The sequence below is a fragment of the Rhinatrema bivittatum genome, chromosome 4, assembly GCF_901001135.1.
Source record: "Rhinatrema bivittatum chromosome 4, aRhiBiv1.1, whole genome shotgun sequence".
Classification (NCBI taxonomy): domain Eukaryota; kingdom Metazoa; phylum Chordata; class Amphibia; order Gymnophiona; family Rhinatrematidae; genus Rhinatrema; species Rhinatrema bivittatum.
The window spans coordinates 337194653-337212907 of NC_042618.1; the positions used below are offsets into that span (position 1 = coordinate 337194653).

At 45.1% G+C, this 18255-nt stretch overlaps 1 protein-coding gene across 9 annotated transcripts in view; it reads left to right on the top strand.

Annotated features, from left to right (window-relative positions):
- Positions 1 to 14782, top strand: part of PRPSAP1 (phosphoribosyl pyrophosphate synthetase associated protein 1) — a 79252-nt gene extending 64470 nt beyond the window's left edge. For 8 of the 9 annotated variants that reach the window (XM_029600431.1, XM_029600437.1, XM_029600433.1 and 5 more), the window contains 6 exons: positions 8026 to 8081; positions 9331 to 9476; positions 11367 to 11405; positions 12507 to 12577; positions 13144 to 13290; positions 13805 to 14782. In XM_029600431.1, coding sequence (XP_029456291.1) covers positions 8026 to 8081; positions 9331 to 9476; positions 11367 to 11405; positions 12507 to 12577; positions 13144 to 13290; positions 13805 to 13963 — 618 coding nt within the window. In that variant the 3' untranslated portion in view covers positions 13964 to 14782. The remainder of the gene's footprint in view (positions 1 to 8025; positions 8082 to 9330; positions 9477 to 11366; positions 11406 to 12506; positions 12578 to 13143; positions 13291 to 13804) is intronic. The other variant, XM_029600430.1, reaches the window with a different exon arrangement.
- Positions 14783 to 18255: the final 3473 nt, after the last annotated feature.

Genomic DNA, 18255 nt, shown 5'->3' on the forward strand with positions numbered 1-18255 from the left:
GAGATGTAAAAAATCCTATCATAAAGCTTATAAGCATGATACCAACATTAGGGGTTGCCATATCTTATAGATTGCTATCTACTGTGTATGTTACTCCTGGGGGAATCTGTGCTACTGCGGATTGCAGAATTCCCCCCTACACAGAATTGCCAAATTCTGTGCAGAAAATAGCAGAGGAGACCCTGGCATGCTGCGAAGGGAGCATGTCCCGCGGCACACGTTCCATTTGCAGCGAAGATGAAGGCCCGGTGTGCCGTTTGCAGCACACGGGGGCCTTCCCTTTTCACCGCGAACGGTGTGCCGGGCCTTAATTTTGCCGCGAATGGAGCGCATCCTGTGGCATGCCGGTGAGAGAGAATGTGTCAGGGAGGGGAGGGTGTGAGAGAGAACATGGGCGGGGGGGGGGTGTGCCGGTGACAGAACGTGTGTGTGTGAGAGGGGAGGTGACAGAGAGCATGGTTGGTAAGAGAGGGGGTGGGGAGGGTGTGAGAGAGCATGGGAGGTAAGAGAGGGTGGGAGGGGGGGATGCTTGTGTGGGTTTCAGAGAGAGGGAGCCTAAATGAGGGGAGGGGGATGCCGCTGAGAGAGAATGTGTGTGTGGGGGAGGGTGAGAGACAGCTTGGTTGGTAAGAGGGGGAGTAGGGGGGGACTCTTGAGTGGGTTTCAGAGAGGGAGCCTATATGAGGAGGTCGTGAAGGATTATGTATGTGTGTGAGAGATTGGGAGCTCATGTGTATGAAAAAGGGATTGTGTGTATGTGAGGGTGCTAGTCTCTGTGAAGGGATTGTGTATGTGTGAGACAGAGCCTGTATGAAGGGCTGCGTGAGAGAGAGACATAGGTAGCCTGTGTGAGGATGTATGTGTGAAAGAGAGAGGGAGCTTATGTGGGTGTATATGCAAGAGAGAGGGCCCTGTATATGGGGATGTGTGTGCGCGAGAGTGAGGGAGCCTGTATGAGGGTGTATGTGGAAGGGACACTTACAGTGAATTTCTAGGGAAATTCTGCTCAAAATATTTACAATTCTGCAACTTTAATAACTTTTTTCCGTAATAATTTAAAATGTAATTACTTAAAGACTGTCTTGTAAATTGTGTTATTTTGACCACTATAAAGTTTGCAGAATTTTCAGTTTTTGTGTGCAGAATTCCCACAGGAGTAGTATGTCCACTATTTCCAAAGGCTTCTATAAAAAGATATGTTTTTAATGCTTTCTTGAAGTCATTCCTATTTACTATTTGCCTTAAAGAGTTAGGCAAGGAATTCCACAAAATAGGACCTGCCACTGAGAAGGCTCTTTGTCTGGTGACATTTAAACTGGCCATTCTTATAGACCAGGGGTCGGGAACCTTTTTGGCTGAGAGAGCCATGAACGCCACATATTTTAAAATGTTATTCCTTGAGAGCCATATAAGACCTACCAAATTAATTTACTACAACCCCCCACCCTCCTGACCTCCCCAAGACCTGCCAAAAATCCCTGGTGGTCCAGCGGGGGTCCAGGGCTCGCAGACAAATCTTTAATAAAAAAGTAAAAATCTAACAAAACCCCCCCCCCCCCCCCCCCCCCCCAAAACCTCCAAAATTAATTTACTACAATCCCCCACCCTCCTGACCCCCGCCCCCCAAGACCTGCCAAAAGTCCCTGGTGGTCCAGCGGGGGTCCGGGAGCGATCTCCTGGACTTGGGCTGTCTGCTGCCAATAGTCAAAATGGCGCCGATGGCCCTTTGCCCTCACTATGTCACTGGGGTCAACCAATGGCGGCAGTAGCCCCTGTGACATAGTAAGGGCAAAGGGCCGTTGGTGCCATTTTGATTACTGGCAGCTGACAGCCCTTTGCCCTTACTATGTCACAGGGGCTACCGCCGCCATTGGTCGACCCCAGTGACATAGTGAGGGCAAAGGGCCGTCGGCGCCATTTTGACTACTAGCAGCCGACAGCCCAAGTCCAGGAGATCGCTCCTGGACCCCTGCTGGACCACCAGGGACTTTTGGCAGGTCTTGGAGGGGGGGGTCAGGAGGGTGGGGGGTTGTAGTAAATTAATTTTGGAGGTCTTGGGGGGCGTCAGGAGGGTGGGGGTTTTTATTAGATTTTTACTTTTTTATTAAAGATTTGTCTGCGAGCCAGATGCAGCCATCAAAAGAGCCACATCTGGCTCGCGAGCCATTGGTTCCCGACCCCTGTTATAGATGGTATCTCTAATAGATTTTTTGTGGCGGATCTAAGCTCTGTTGATGGTTTATATACCCGTAAAGTTGTACATAGCCAAATGGAATCTGTGTTATTTAATAAGGAGTGTATTATCATTGCAATCTTATACCGGATTCTGGATTTGACTGACAACCAATGCAATTTGTGCAAAATAGACTAGATATGGTGTTTCATGGCAGTACCGGTAAGAACCCTTGCAGCTGAGTTTTGAATTAACTGCAATTTTTTAATGATGGTTTCTGGTAGAACCAAGTATAGACCATTGCAATAGTCTAAACCTGAAAATTATCAATGCTTGAAGCACTGATTGATAATCACAAAAGAAGAGTAATGGACGTAATCATTTTAAGATGTGTAATTTAAATAGAATTTTTAACTATTTTTGAAATGTGCTGGGTTAATAAGTTTGAATCCATCAAAACTCCTAGGTTCCGTGCTAGTTTAGTGATTGCGATGGTTTCCTTCCCTAAGGTAATATGTGCAGGAGGTGCATTACTAGGGTTTTCTATGTAACTAAGAAACACAATTTCAGTGGTTTTTTATTCAATTTTAAGCGGCTATGAGCAAGCCATTGATCTATAGTTTTGACATATAGCTGAATTAAAGAAAAAGTTTGACCAAGATTTGTAAGGAATGAATATTTGTATATCGTCTGCGTAGATTTTATATTGCACATTTAGCGATTATAATATTTGACAAAGTGGTAGTAGATATATATTGAATAGTATAGGGGATAATGACGATCCCTGAGGTACACCAGTAAATTGAGGGTAGGGATGTGATGAGCATGAACCAATGTTTATTTGACAAGTACGTTTAGTAAGAAAACTTTCAAACCAGTTTAATACTATAGATTGAATTCCAATAGATTTGAAGGTTAGAAATTAGAATTTTATGATCTAGCACAACGCTTCTCAACCGGTGTGTCATGACACGCCAGTGGTTCGCCAAACACCGGCAGGTATGTCGTGCATCCTGGTGTCCCACTGCCCCATTGTACTTTCCTTCTCCCTTTTTCCAGCCCCTGCAGGCCAATTGGAAGCCTCCTTTCTTCCTATCCCCACTGCCCAATGGGAAGCCTCCTTCATTCTGCCTGCCCCCGCTTAGGCCAGTCAGAAGCCTCCTTCCTTCTACCTGTCAGTGGGAGTAAGAAGGGAGGAAGCCTTAGATTGGCTGGTGAGGCTGGCATCAGAAAGCCTGGCGGTGAGGTGGGAGGAATAGAAGAGTTGAACTCTGAAGCAAGGCCGCCACGAGAGCCCATCCCCGTGGCGGCGGCGGAGGAAAACCCGCCCTCGACCAAGCAAGACCGCCTCAGCCCGTGGCGGCGAAGAGGAAACCTGACCCCGACCAAACAAGGCCGCCACAGCCCGTGGCGGCAAAGAGGAAACCCAACCTCAACCGAGGCCATCACGGGAGCCCATCCTCGTGGTGGCGAAGAGGAAATCTGACCCCGACAGAGGCCACCATGGGAGCCCATTCCCGTGGTGGTGAAAAAAGGCCTGCTGCAGTAAAGCCACGGTGGGACTGGAGCCCATCTCTACAGTGAAGGAAGAATAGGTTTTTGGTGGGAGCTGGTGTGTCTGTGTGTGAATGAGTGCCTGGGTGAGAGTGTGTGGGTGTGAATGGGTGCCAGGGTGAGAGTTGGTGTGAATGGGTGCTTGGGTGAGAGCTTGTGTCTGTGGGTGTGAATGGGTGCTTGGGTGAGAGCTTGTGTCTGTGGGGGGTGTGAATGGAAGCCTGGGTGAGAGCTTGTGTCTGTGGGAGGTGTGAATGGAAGCCTGGGTGAGAGCTTGTGTCTGTGGGGGTGTGAATGGAAGCCTGGGTGAGAGCTTGTGTCTGTGGGGGTGTGAATGGAAGCCTGGGTGAGAGCTTTTGTGTGTGATTGAGAGAGAAACTGGTCAGGAAGATGACTGGTGAGAGAGAGACCGAGGCTGGTCATGGGGTCTAATTGGGGGTGTGCATGTGTGTGTGTCAGTGACTGGTTATGGACGCTAAGGAAGAGGGCTGTGAGGACAGAGCTTCAGCAGCCCTTGCTGCTTCTGGTGAGTGCTATTGGCCTGGAAGGGAAAGGAGTAGGAGAGTTGCTAGAGAGGGTAAGTAAAGGTGGCTTTTTAAATTTATTTTTCTTGATTGACAGCTGTTTTAATTATAGGGTATTATGCGATGTCTGCTGTTTTGAAATATTTTATTGATGTTTGGACATGTTTTAATAATTTTTATGAGTTTTTAATTGTTGGAGATTATTCTGTTCAGCAGCTGTTTTGTAACATTTTTAGTATAGCTTTACAATTATTTCTGTGTGGGGCTCTCTAGCAGCTTGGCTTATTCTGTTTTCCCAACAGGAAATGTATTAGTGATTAGGGCCTGGTTTAATAGTTGTATTTCTTAGATTAGGGGTGTTACTGTTTTGAGTGTGTTCCATAATACATTGTGCGGGTTAGTTTGTGTGCATTATTGCAAATCCTGTTAGGTGCTATATTTCTCTTTCCATTTCTCCAGGTTTGCACTGCATGCAGGGTTGCTTTTTTGTTTTTCCATTCCAGTTTCTGTCTCCATATTTATAATTTGTAGTTTTTCTGTACTTGGTGAAGGGTGTGTGACCGAGGTGAGGTATTTTACTAGCATGTAGGCATTTGTATCAATCTTATTTGTTGTGTTTTCTCAATAGGATATGCATTAGTGGTAAATTACTGTCTTTTCATAAGGAAGGCTATTTTGCCTGGTAGTAAAAGGAGTTTGTTTTGCTTTTACTGGGATGTCATCAGAACCAAAATATCTTTTTTTGTATGGCGAGTTGTACAGGGTAATGCCCTAGATCTGCTCTGCACTCATTGCTGGGGGTTGAGGTGATTCCTGTGGATGCAGAGTGTCTGTTTACATTTAGCCCCCTGACAGTCACATGTTCAGTGTGTCACGCATGTGAGAACCATCTGTCAGGTGTGTCCCGGCCAAGAAAAGGTTGAGAACCACTGATCTAGCGTATCAGACGCCACCGAAATGTCCAAAAGTACCACAGTGAAGTCAGTGTTAGAGTCAAAACCTCTCCAAAATGTATCAAAAGATGATAAAAGAAGGGTTTCGGTAGAATGCCCCATGCTGGTTTGGGTTTAATATATCATGTTCTGCTAGGTAGTCTTTTAACTGGTGTAAGACAACTGACTCCAAAGTTTTTGCTAGCGAGGTTGAAGCTATTGGTCTAAGATTAGTGAAGTCCATTAAGGAAGATGTTTTATTCTTTAATATAGGTAATATTGATGTTTGTTTGAGATAGTCTGGAAACTTCCCTGATTCTAAAGATTGATTAATTATCTGGCATATGTGGTCAGAGCAGATGTCCGCTAAGTTTTTAAATATACCAGAGCAGGGATTTAATGGGGAGTTTGATACTTTATTTATAATTTTTGTAATTTAAAATTAGTAACTAGATCTAAGAGGTGGGGATATAACGTTGAACCTATGGAAGTTACCCAGTGCTGTGGGGAGCTCGCCCATTCCTCTTGTCTTATTCTTCAGGCATTATAGCTACACTGGGGCTCACTTTCTTTTTGTGTTTTAAGCAGAGGCACTTTTTTTTGTTTTTTGAGCTATGTAGTGTTTCCAGTGTGTTGGGCAGGCCACGTCCTCTGTCCCCATTTTGCCCTTTTTTGGGAGTCAGAAATTTTGCCTCCTTCCATTGGGGTCTGAGGATTGCGGATAAAGTGCATTTTCTGCCCGACTCATTTTGTATGTCTCTTAAGTATTTTTTCTCGACTAAAAATGCACCTTGTTCCTTCCCTTTCCCTCCACCTTGTTCTAGAAATGTACATAAATATAAGTACTGTTATCACCATCTGATTTGGATCAGGGATGACGCTATTTAATTTATTTTTTTTACTCTGGCTTTAGTTCAATAAGAACTGGGATCTCGTGCCTTGAGCCTTAATTCGTAGCTACTCAGGTTTTTTTTCCCCCTCTATTTTATATCCTTGCCACCTAACTATAGTTCAGTTATTGCTGTGACAGATCTTGGCCATGGGGAGCCATGCACCAGGTCACGTTCCAGAAGCCTGCAATCCTGGGGCCCTAAACCTGGCCAATAGATGGTGCTCTTGCGTGATGACGGGACTTCCCTAACCCCCTGCCCAGCCCCGGCTGATCCAGGGAGTGGAAGACCTGAGCCGGAAATCAAACCCAGGTTCCTGCCATGGCACAGCCACTAAATCACCAGGTTGGCCCTTTTAAATTGTAAGAATATTTGTGTGAGTGAAAACCTGTTATCGCTTACCATGGGCAAGGTAATGTTTTAAAAAATGTGTTCTTCCCTTATATTTTGAGTTAAGCTCTGCAATAGCAGGAATGTGGTTTATAATGTTTTTGCAAGCATGAGTTTCATGTTTTTTCACTGCAGGGATGCTTGTAATGCCGTAGGTGATATTTCCTGCAGATGTTGCTGTTCCCACCCTAGGTGTCATAGTGGATATAACACATTAAAATCGTCGGCTCAGTGTGCTGCTGCAGTCAAAAAAGCAAACAGAATGTTAGGAATTATTAGGAAGAGAATGTTTAATAAAGTGGAAAATGTCATAATGCCTCTATATCACTCCATGGTGAGACCGCACCTTGAATACAGTGTACAATTCTGGTCGCCGCATCTCAAAAAAGATATAGTTGCGATGGAGAAGGTACAAAGAAGGGCGACCAAAATGATAAAGGGAATGGAACAGCTCCCCTATGAGGAAAGACTGAAGAGGCTAGGACTTTTCAGCTTGGAGAAGAGACGGCCGAGGGGGGGATATGATAGAGGTGTTAAAATCATGAAAGGTCTAGAACTGGTAGATGTGAATCGGTTATTTAATCTTTCGGATAGTAGAAAGACTAAGGGGCACTCCATGAAGTCAACATGTGGCACATTTAAAACTAATCGAAGAAAGTTCTTTTTCACTCAATGCACAATTAAACTCTGGAATTTGTTGCCAGGGGATGTGGTTAGTGCAGTTAGTATAGCTGTGTTTAAAAAAGGATTGGATAAGTTCTTGGAGGAGAAGTCCATTACCTGCTATTAATCAAGCTGACTTAGAAAATGGCCACAGCTATTGCTAGCAACAGTAACATGGAATAGACTTAGTTTTTGGGAACTTGCCAGGTTCTTATGGCCTGGATTGGCCACTGTTGGAGAAAGGATGCTGGGCTTGATGGGCCCTTGGTCTGACCCAGTATGGCATTGTCTTATGTTCTTAAGGACACAGCCTGTGGTGAATCTGTATTTTTTAAATATTTCTTATGGCTATATGCTCTACCTTAAAACAGAGCCTTCAATCTATCTTGTCTAGAAGGGTGAAATCCTCCTCATTCTTGGCATTTCCCCTCACCCCACCCCAAAAAAAATTACAAATTTATTTTTTTTTTTTTTTGCCAGCCTTGCTCCTGCAGAAATTGGATTGAGACTGGATGAAATGTCGATGGGCAGAATTAGGCCATGGCACTGTGTTTATACTGAAATAATGACCTTGGAAGTGTGTGGTTTGAAACTGGTCTGCTTGGCCAGACAGGATAAGTAGCATTTTTCTCCCAGTGTGGGTCTGGTGTTTGGTGTGCAGGCCAGACAGAGTTCAGTAAGTCAAATAGCTCACCCATGCTGGTACAAGTCCACACTGACTGGATACACTTAAAAAGGATGGTGAAGGCCGAAATGGAACCTGCACAAGTTGGTCCATGATACTTTTAATCACTAAATCTGCTGGACCGGCTTGTGTATGTCCCCTTACTGCCAGAGAACTCCGAGCATGCCGCTTCCTCTGTGTGTTTTAACAGTCTGTGTGTTTTATTTGGATCTAGATTCCCGATTACAGGAATGCCATTATTGTCGCCAAATCCCCAGATGCTGCTAAAAGGTAAGTTGAACATACAGTGATTTTGATGTGATGTACAATTCATTATCTGCCTTTTTTAGCCTAGGGCAGTAAAAGTGGAATATTAATAGTGGAAATTAAAATTAAATTACATTAAATTTGTGAGGTAATATCTTTTCACAAGTTGCTTTCTGTAGACTAGAGTCTGGTTTGTGATATCACTTGGGATGTTTTATGGAGTAGGATGGACTGGTCAGAATATTTGTGTGTGTGTGTGCAAATTAATTTGTTACTCTGTTCCTGCACATGACCAGACCCAGGGTTTCAGTGAATTTGTGGGGGGGGGGGAGCCGTTTAAAAGCATGTAAAAAAAAAAAAATTATACAATAAAGGAAAAACCTGTTTACTTGCTGTAAGCAACTAATAATCCTTGCCCTATCTGCACTGTTTGCCCCAGGTATGGTTTTTTATTTTTTTTAATGATTTCATAGAATCTTTACCTTGTCAGATTTTGCTTTTTTTGTTTTTCCGTGTATAAGCACTTAAGTGAGCTGTGAACATGACACTGCCAGTTTCTGAGCGTGTCCAGTTGATTTTAATAGCTTTGTTATACCTTCCCAAGTCTCCTGTACTTTTATTGAAATATTTGGTGCCTGAAAAGTTCTTACCTAGCTTTTGACTTTCAAAGGCTCTTTTTTTTTTTCTTCCTCCTCTGCTTCAGGAGTTCCCTGTGCTTGCTCCTGGGATCTAAGCCCTGGTGGCATTTCTCTCTAGGAGAAGAGGATAACTGGAGGGGGGGGGGGGGGGTTTGTACTATATGTCTTTCAGTTCCGGTCCCATGTTTGCTGCCATCATTTCCACTGGGAAGCTGCATCTTTCTCCTTTTCGCTGTAAAGAAGTATGCCTTTAGGTTAATCTGAAATCTATCCTTTTCCAGCCTTATGTTAGCATGACGACAAGAAGCAGCTGGATCCCCCTAAGTGTCTCACTGGTTGAGCTGAATCATGGGGTGGTTGGGCTACACAGTCTTCTTCTTAATGAGTGATTCACTCCTAGATGAGACATTTTGTCATTTAATGCACTTGAAATGGAAAATCAGGAGGCCTTTTAAAATTGCCATATTTGAAGTGTTTGTAATTTTAATCTTCTGCAAGGGCTATCAGAAAGCATTTTCATGCAAATGGAAATCGGGTGGGCTTTCTATTCCCCCCCCCCCCGACTAGATACAGATGCCATTAAGCAGGTATGCCTCGCTGACGTTCTGCCTCACGCTGGTTTGGTCTGTATGCAGGGCACAGTCCTATGCAGAGAGACTTCGGCTAGGCTTGGCGGTGATTCACGGAGAGGCCCAGTGTGCGGAGGTGGACATGGCCGATGGACGTCATTCCCCACCTGCGGTTAAGAGCACCACCGTGCACCCTGGTCTGGAACTTCCCTGTAAGATCAGCCCTTTGGGTCTTTTCTTTAGTTTTTTGTTTTTTTTAACATGTGTAATAGCACTGTATGGAGAATTTTGTGGGCCGCAGAATGTGAGCATCTCCATGTAAGGGACTATAGTCTGTAATAGGTTAAAAACATCTTTTCTTCCTTTCCCTTCCCTTTCCTCTGTGTTCAGAAACTCAAAGTAAACTTTCTTCTGTTTATGTAGAACAACCCCTTATCTGATGATTTTGATTGCAGCTGCATTAGAACTGTTATCATTGAAAATCTTCAGTAGTGCTTTTGTGGAGCTACATCTGTCACCTTGCTTCAATCAATAAAGTTGCATGAAAAAAAAAAAATGATAATGTAGAGTCTGACTGACTGCATATCCTGTTGTGTGGAAGAGTTTGATGTGATTCTCTACTCAAGTCCTGTAATGCGGATTGGGGAGGGAAGAGGTTTCCTCCATCCTTGAGTGGTGGGCTCCCAACCTTATTATTTTTTTTTTGTGTGTGTGTTCTGGCACACCCAACATTGCGTTCACTTCACTGCGACATGCCGTCGCCATTTCTTGCCACTCCCTCTCCTTCCCCCCCCCCCCCCCCCCCCCCCCCCCCCCGCGGGCATAATCTTCTTGCCTTCCCTTTATTCTTCAGCCCTCTGGCACAGTTATCTGTCCCTTCTAACATCACCTCCTCTAGGATTTCCTCCTAGATTGAGTGTCCACGAGCAGCCGCTTACCTGCTGCTGCCGCTTTCTCCTGTACCCCACCCCTTTGCAGTCAGAACTACATAGGGCCCCTTTAATTTTGTGAGACGTTCTAGCCCCAAATGGTTTTGACTGGAGAGGGAAGCCGCCACAAGAGGAGGAGGAGGAAGCAGCAGCTAAGTGTTGCTCGTTGACTATCTGCAGTGCTGGGGGGAGGATAGAATTGAAGACTTTTGCTATGCTTCTGCTGCAGCACACTGGCTGGGAAATGTGGCTGTGGGGGTGAAAACTGAGTAAAGATAGTGACGGGCCAGAACTTGGCATTGTGGGTGGCTGGAGGGGAGCACCTTTATCTTGCCTGTAGAAAGTTGTTGCATCATTTTGGCCTGTCTTGTAAAACAGGTTTTCTCGGGCCAGTCATCAATTACCCCCCCACTAGCTGTTTGGGTTTTCAGTATATCCATGTTGAATATGCATATGAGAGATCCGCATGCACCGCTTCCACTGTAGGCAAGCTTATCTCGTGTATATTCATTGTGGGTATATCCTGAAAACCCAAATGGCTAAGGGGGTACACGAGGACCAGTTTGAGAAGAGACCAGGGGACAATAGTGGAGCATCTGCATAATAATTCTGTGGTAGCAGGCTGAGAAGTTATGGGGTTTCTACGGTTGGACCTGGTAATTTCCTCCCCCTTCTAGGCTTCCAACTCTGGTAGAACTGGGGATGGGTTATGGAACCATTTGTTACTATTTGAGGATTTTATTTTTTTTTAAACTTCTGTTTTATATCTGTCTCCTCCCAGCTCTTAATAGTCCAGTCATTGCAGTGACCAATCCTTAGCAAGAGGCATAGCACCACGACTGCTTCTGGAGCCCTGTGGTCATCTGCCCTAATCCAGTCACTGTGTGTCGTCACCGCACGATGAACTATTGCCTAACCCCTCCCCTCCCCCCTGCACAAAATGGGGCCTGTAAATACTGCCTCTGCACATCTCCAGTCCCAGCTGACATGGGAAATGGAGGACCTGAGCTGGGAATCTTAACCCAGCCTCTCTGCCTTAGCCACTGAGCCAGCCTGATGAGTTTCTTACTGGTGTGATTGGGGATTGTGTGAAAGATTAGCGTGATTTGTTTTGTTTTGGTTTTTTTTTAACAAGGTTTTTTGCTTATGTGCTTCTTATGCTTTTGCTGTTAGGCAAGTGCTGGTCTCCATTCCCTGGTTTAGCGCTACCAAGTACGAGAAGTGTAAACCTGCCTTTTGAAATTTTTTTTTTTTTTTTTTTTTTTTTTTTTTGCTGTGCTGTTTTTACCTTTGTGCCTTCTGTTATATTGCATATCATAGAGTGCTCATTGCGAGATGTCCTTTGATGCACGTTGCTTGCCGCTATGTGCTGCACCTTGCTGATGACTGTTCCATATGTCCAGCCGTGTCCTGCATGCTGATTTTCCTACCAAACTAAGATACTTGCAAGATAAAATAACAGTCCATCAGACCAAAAAAAAATTCCCTAATGCTTGGGGTAGTGCCACGTACTCGCACACATCTGTTCAAATCTGCGTGAGGTACACCATAGTTCATGTCCTCCACTGAGTGGAGGACATAGCCTAGTGGTTAGAGCAGCAGGCTGAGAACCAGGGTTCAAATTCCCTCCCTTCTCACGAACACTGCTTGTGACCTTTGGCAAGTCACACCGCCCTCCATGGCCTCAGGTACAAACTTAAGCCTGGATTCATCATTCATCGCTGAATGATGAATCCAGCGAAAACGGGGGGGTGGGCCTGCAAAAGCCCGCAGCCTTCGCACCACCGCGGTGTCTTCGCTGCCAGCTTTCGCATCAAATAGCACCACCGTGAAAGGTGGTGCTATTCGGCATGCTACTGCCAACAACAACGTTTTTGCCGGCAGCAAAGACACCGCCGACTCCTCCCCTCCCCCTAATTAGCATTATATCGCATGCATTAGGGCCCTAATGCAAGTGATAAAGCTTTAGTGAATGACCCTATTAAGTTGTAAGCCCTCTAAGGCAGGAAATAACAGCAGTACTTGAACGTAACTCTCCTTGAGCTCGTGTTTAGAAAGGCATGTAATTAAATGTAAAAGGTCTTTGTTCCAGAATAGGAATCTAGCATTACCTTTTTGTTAGGATTCAGCATTTTCTCAAAATCCCTTTTTCCTATTAAAAAAAAAAATAAAAATTTAAAATTGCCCACCAACTGTTAAGCAAAAAATGAGTCGTCGTTGCTGTTGCTGACTCAGTCTTGTATTAACCAGCATGTGTGTGAACCAAGGCAGGGCTCAGTCTTCATTCAGACTAACTTTCTCTTATTTCTAAAGTGATGATGGCTAAGGAAAAACCACCCATCAGTGTAGTTGGAGATGTTGGAGGAAGAATTGCCATTATTGTGGTAAGAACCTAACCGTGTGTGGGGGGGGGGGGATTCCTGGTTTTTGTTTTTTTTTGGGGTTGACTCAGTAATTTTGTATAATACATTACATCTGGTGTCTTAATCACAACTCCCTAGAATACATACCAGTTTATCACCTCTGGAGCAAACTGTCATGCACATAGTAACATGTATGCTTTTTGACAATTTTTCATGGGGGAGCCATGGGGTGGGTAGTAGGCGTGGGGGACATTTTATTATCCAGTCTGGTGCACTTAGATGCAGGGAGAATAGTGAGCTGTTGTGCCAGCAATCAATCACTAGCAGGACCAGTATCAGAAGGCCCATCTCAGAGCTGTGGCTTTCTTTACATTAAATCCTAGGAGAAAGGCAGCAAGATTCTTGCACATCGCGTGAGAGAATTTCCAATGAGAGAGCAAACGGACTGTCCAAACTTCCCCACATGTTCTGCAGTCTGTCGTGTTGAGACCCTGCCCTCTCCCTTTCCTTTTGCCTTTTGAAATTGGCTAAAACTGAAGGATACATTTTGTATTTCCACTTATATTGCATGTTTGGTTAAATCTCAGGATGACATCATCGATGATGTGGAAAGTTTTTTAGCCGCCGCAGACATATTGAAAGAGCGTGGTGCCTATAAAATCTTTGTGATGGCCACCCATGGTATCCTGTCGGCAGAGGCGCCCCGTTTGATCGAGGAGTCTTCCATTGATGAGGTATGGCAGCCAAGAGGAATGAAGCATTTTTCATTTTTCTGAGGGTGGTAAAGTCGTTTTAAAAAAAAAATTAAATCATTGGAAATCATATAGTGAATCAACAATGAGATGGTGGTGAAGGAGTGGGGTTTGATGAACTTTTGCAGAGTACATTGGAAAGGTGATGGAGTTTATTGTAAGTCTAAAGAAGAACGTGTTTAAATTCTCACCATTCATAAGACTCTGGGAATTATCATATGGAGTAAGAAGTCTAGAATTTCAAAGGTAATTGCGCTTACCAATGCATAGCACTGTAACTTCTAATTACTGGTATTAAATATTTATATGCATTATTTATATATTTTACATGCACTTAAAACAATTGAAAGAAGAGGTTTGGGGGCAAGAAACAAGACTCCTCAAAGCCCCAGTGTTTTGGTACCTCTGCCCTTGTATTAACTCAGTAAATTTTATGTTCTCATAAGTTGGTTTGTTTTTTTTTTTTGCCTCCGCCTAATCTGTGGTCCTTTTATAGGTGGTGGTGACCAACACAGTTCCTCATGAAGTGCAGAAGCTACAGTGCCCCAAGATAAAGACTGTGGATGTGAGTTTGATACTCTCTGAGGCAATTCGGCGGATCCACAATGGCGAGTCAATGGCTTACCTCTTCCGCAACATTGCCATGGATGACTAAGTCTTCTTTTGGCACATCCCCTGTCCTGAAGGCCTCTGGGAAAAGGAGCAGATGTGCATGACACAGCAGTGTGCCATATGTTCTTTACAGATAACACTACTATTTTTGATGAGGGATGAAACAAGAGAGAGAATGCAAAGGAAAATGGTCATTGTTGGAGTTTTCTGGGCACAGGGAATACAGAGTAGCACAAACCATGCATGAGCTCCATAGAGCAGACGCTGGAAAATATTTATAGCTGGTCAGAAGTTGCTCTAGTGTGTGAAAGATGGCAACATTTGAGAGGTTGCAAGGTATTGGTGAACAGGGTGATATGTTAACTTGAAAAATGTCTCCTCACTGTGGCAGTATGGGTGAGGAGACTGGAAGCCTCAGGGCACATGACTCGGTGGTGTTGGACATCAAGCACAGTATTTTGTTTTTGTTTTTCTCACCATCTCATGTCAGTATTGAAGGGGAAATGAAGTGTCTGATGCCCATTGTGTGTGTATTGGGCCACCTGGAGATCGTTGTGCCCATGGGCCTACTTTTCTCAATAACTATTTTAGAAAGATGTTTTTGTTAGACCAGTGCATCTGTAACCCAACAAATGTTTAAATGTAATTCAACACGATTACTGTCAGGCTTGTACAAACAGGCATAGGCCCTTACATGTTTAGGAAAGCTTCATATTAGTACTCTTTGGACCACTGCACATTCAAGACAGCTGCTGGATGTATCTGTACTGTGTAGAAGAATAATGTAAATATATATACATTGTTCAGTCTGCAGTCTTTGTACACTTTGAAAAAAAAATAGAATAAAAACCATATAGGTTTATTCTGCTGCCTGGAATTTTTAGTAGTCATCCTGTGCTCATAAGTTGGTGCTATAGCACTGACACTGAAGTTACAAATAATTGGAAAATACACAAAGGAAAAGTTTGAATAAGAGTCTCTGTATGAAATGCTGAGTTTTCACCAATGCTGTGAGCAGACTTCAAATCCAACCCAAAGTTGGAAGGTTCTGTAAAGCTTGGCTTTCAACACAATTTCTCAACTGCTCCCCACAGAACCAGAGTACTTCTTGAAGATTTATTAGTGAGCTGCTTATTCTGTTGTGTGAATGCATGTGGAACGAATGTTAATGTAGCTCATGCTCCCTACTGTTTTTTAAATTTAATAAAACATTACAAAGCATGCAGAGTTCATAGATGCTCTGTAATTATTCAGGTGGTGTATGAGAGATCTGTTTCCAAAATTAAAATTTCTTATTTTAGAAGTAGTATTGTGTAGTATCTGGCTGTACAATAACAATTGCTAAAGTGGTTTCCAACATATGGTCCCTTTTTAACAAGATATTCTCACAGGACAAGCAGGTTGGTAGTCCTCACATATGGGTGACATCACACGAAGGAGCCCAATCACGGAAAACTTCTGTCAAAGTTTCCAGAACTTTGACTGGCCCCTACTGGGCATGCTCAGCATGGCACTAACCCTGCAGCCAGCAGGGGTCCCCCTTCAGTCTTCTTTTTTCTGTGCAGCAGTAGCCTCGTGGTTAAGGAGCTCTGCAGAGATTCCTGACAGGAATTTTCCTCACGAAATTACTAAAAGTTAATTTGCCCCACAGGGGTCCCTCCTCTAACTTTCTCAAGCTGCGGTACTCCGGTAAGTTTTTACCCCTTTTTCCGTCTATTACCGTCTAGTTTGGCCCTTGCGGCCTACTGGCAGTCGACCGTACCGCGCTCAGTTTTTTCCATGGCGTCGGGGTTCTGTCAGTGCCCGGACTGTAATCGCACCATGTCCATCACAGATCCCCATAAAGTCTGTGTAATGTGTCTTGGATGAGAGCACGATGTCTTGAACTGCACCAAATGTGCCTTAATGACACCAAAAGGTCGCAAGGCCAGAATGGAGAAGATGGAACTTCTCTTCCGTGTTCAAACCCCGACTCCGTCCATTGCATCGACGTTGTTGGAACCGGCACCATCAACTTCTCGCCAGTATTGTCCACCGACCGGTGACCGTCCGACATCGACAACATCTCGGCCTTCGACACCCTCTACTCCCCGTCAGGACCGAGGGGATTGTAGAGACAAACATCGCCACTGGCATAGAAAGTCTCGGACCATTGAGGGAGCGAAATCATTGTCCGAGCCGCTGTCGAGAAAACCCCGTCCAGAAAAGGCACTGACCTTTTCTGCAACCCTCCCCGATGGGGCATCGGGAGCTGCAACTCCACCTTTAACGGTGGTCCCTCCGGCTATGCCTCTGCCTCCTTCTTCTGTTCCGGAGCCGGGGCTGCTTGCTCCAGGTCTCCAAGAAGAACTGGACCGGATGGTTCAGGAGGCCATCGACAAGGTGATGCAACGACTCCAGGTTCCTCCGGCACCAACACTGGTACCGATTGCGGAACAGATCACCGACCCGATTCTAGCAGCATTGGCACCGCTGCTCTCCAGGATGGAAGTGCTCATAGCCGCTTTTCCACCGATGGACCCTGGGTCACTGATGGCGCCGGTGCCCTCCCCGCTCACTCTGTCCTCGGGAGGAGAAACACCGTTTCGCATCCCTCCTTCGGGAGTTCTGCCTCAGCCATCAATGCAAATACGTCCATCGCCACCGATCCAACCATCAGTGCCGATACGCCTGTTGGCGCCACAGAGCCATCCATCGGTGCCTCCGATTATTCCTTCGGAGCCTAGACCAGGACCTTCAGGTATCCCACCATCTCGTCTCCCTCTACATCCTAGAGGGGCAGGTGCTGATCCTTATGATACCTGGACTGATTCCTCACCAGACACCGATGATTTGTCTTCACCACCTTCACCCACTGAAAGTAGAAAGCATTCCCCTCCAGAGGACCTTTCCTTTATACATTTTGTGAAGGAAATGTCTGAATTGGTTCCCTTCCAATTACAGACGGAACAGGATGATAGGCATCAGATGATGGAGTTGCTCCAATTCTTGGATGCTCCCAAGGTAATAACCTCCATCCCTATCCACCAGGTTCTTCTGGATCTCCTAAAGAAGAACTGGGAACATCCTGGCTCCATTGCTCCAGTCCACTGGAAAGCTGACACTACCTATTTGGTGCAGTCAGCTCCGGGCTTTCAGAAACCACAATTGGATCACCAATCTGTAGTGGTGGAATCTGCACAGAAGAGAGCAAAGAGATCAAAGCTTCACACTTCTTTTCCCCCTGGCAAGGAACAGAAGTTTCTAGATGCCATTGGTCGCCGAGTCTTCCAAGGATCAATGCTCATCTCCCGAATTGCCGCTTATCAGCTCAATATGACCCAATATAACAGGGTCATTTTTAAGCAGATACAAGACTTGACGGACTCCCTGCCTCAGCAATTTCAAGAACAGCTCCAAACCTTAGTAAACAAAGGTTTTGAGGCAGGCAAGCATGAGATCAGATCATCTTATGATATCTTTGATACTGCTACTAGGGTATCTGCAGCTGCTATTTCGGCAAGAAGGTGGGCCTGGCTCAAGTCTTCTGACCTTCACCCTGAGGTACAAGACAGGTTATCCAACCTGTCTTGTGTAGAAGATAATCTGTTTGGAGAACAGATTCAACGGACGGTAGCGGAACTTAAGGACCATCATGAGACCCTAAGACAGCTCTCTCTGATGCCTTCTGACTATTCTTCTAAACAGTCCTTCAGAAAGGACTCTAAAAAGTCATTCTTCCGCCCGAAGAAGTCCTACCCACCATCAACCAGATCCCGTGCCACGAGACCTTTTCAAAAAGCACAGTCTCGTCAAACACGTAAACAAAAACCACAAGCAGCCACTCAACCAGGCCCTGCTTCAGGTTTTTGACTTCCACCTAGAGAGCAGCAGCCAGATTCCACTGCCTCACATACCAGTGGGAGGTCGATTGTGCCACTTCCACAACATATGGCACTCAATCACCTCAGACCAATGGGTACTGGCAATAATTGCTCAGGGTTACCATCTGAACTTTCTCTCCATGCCACCGGACTCCCCACCTCTACCGAAGTGGAGAACATCCGATCACTCCATCCTTCTGGATCAAGAGGTCTCCCTCCTTCTCCAGTCCAAGACAATAGAACCCATACCCTACTCTCAGCACGGCCTAGGGTTCTATTCCCGGTACTTTCTAATCCCCAAAACATCGGGAGGTGATCTTCCTATTCTGTACCTACAGGCCCTCAAGTACCTCCAGCAAGAGAAGTTCAAGATGGTAACCTTAGGCTCGCTTCTTCCTCTTCTACAAAGAGGAGACTGGCTCTGCTCTCAGGATCTCCAGGACGCATACATTCATATTGCGATAACTCCATC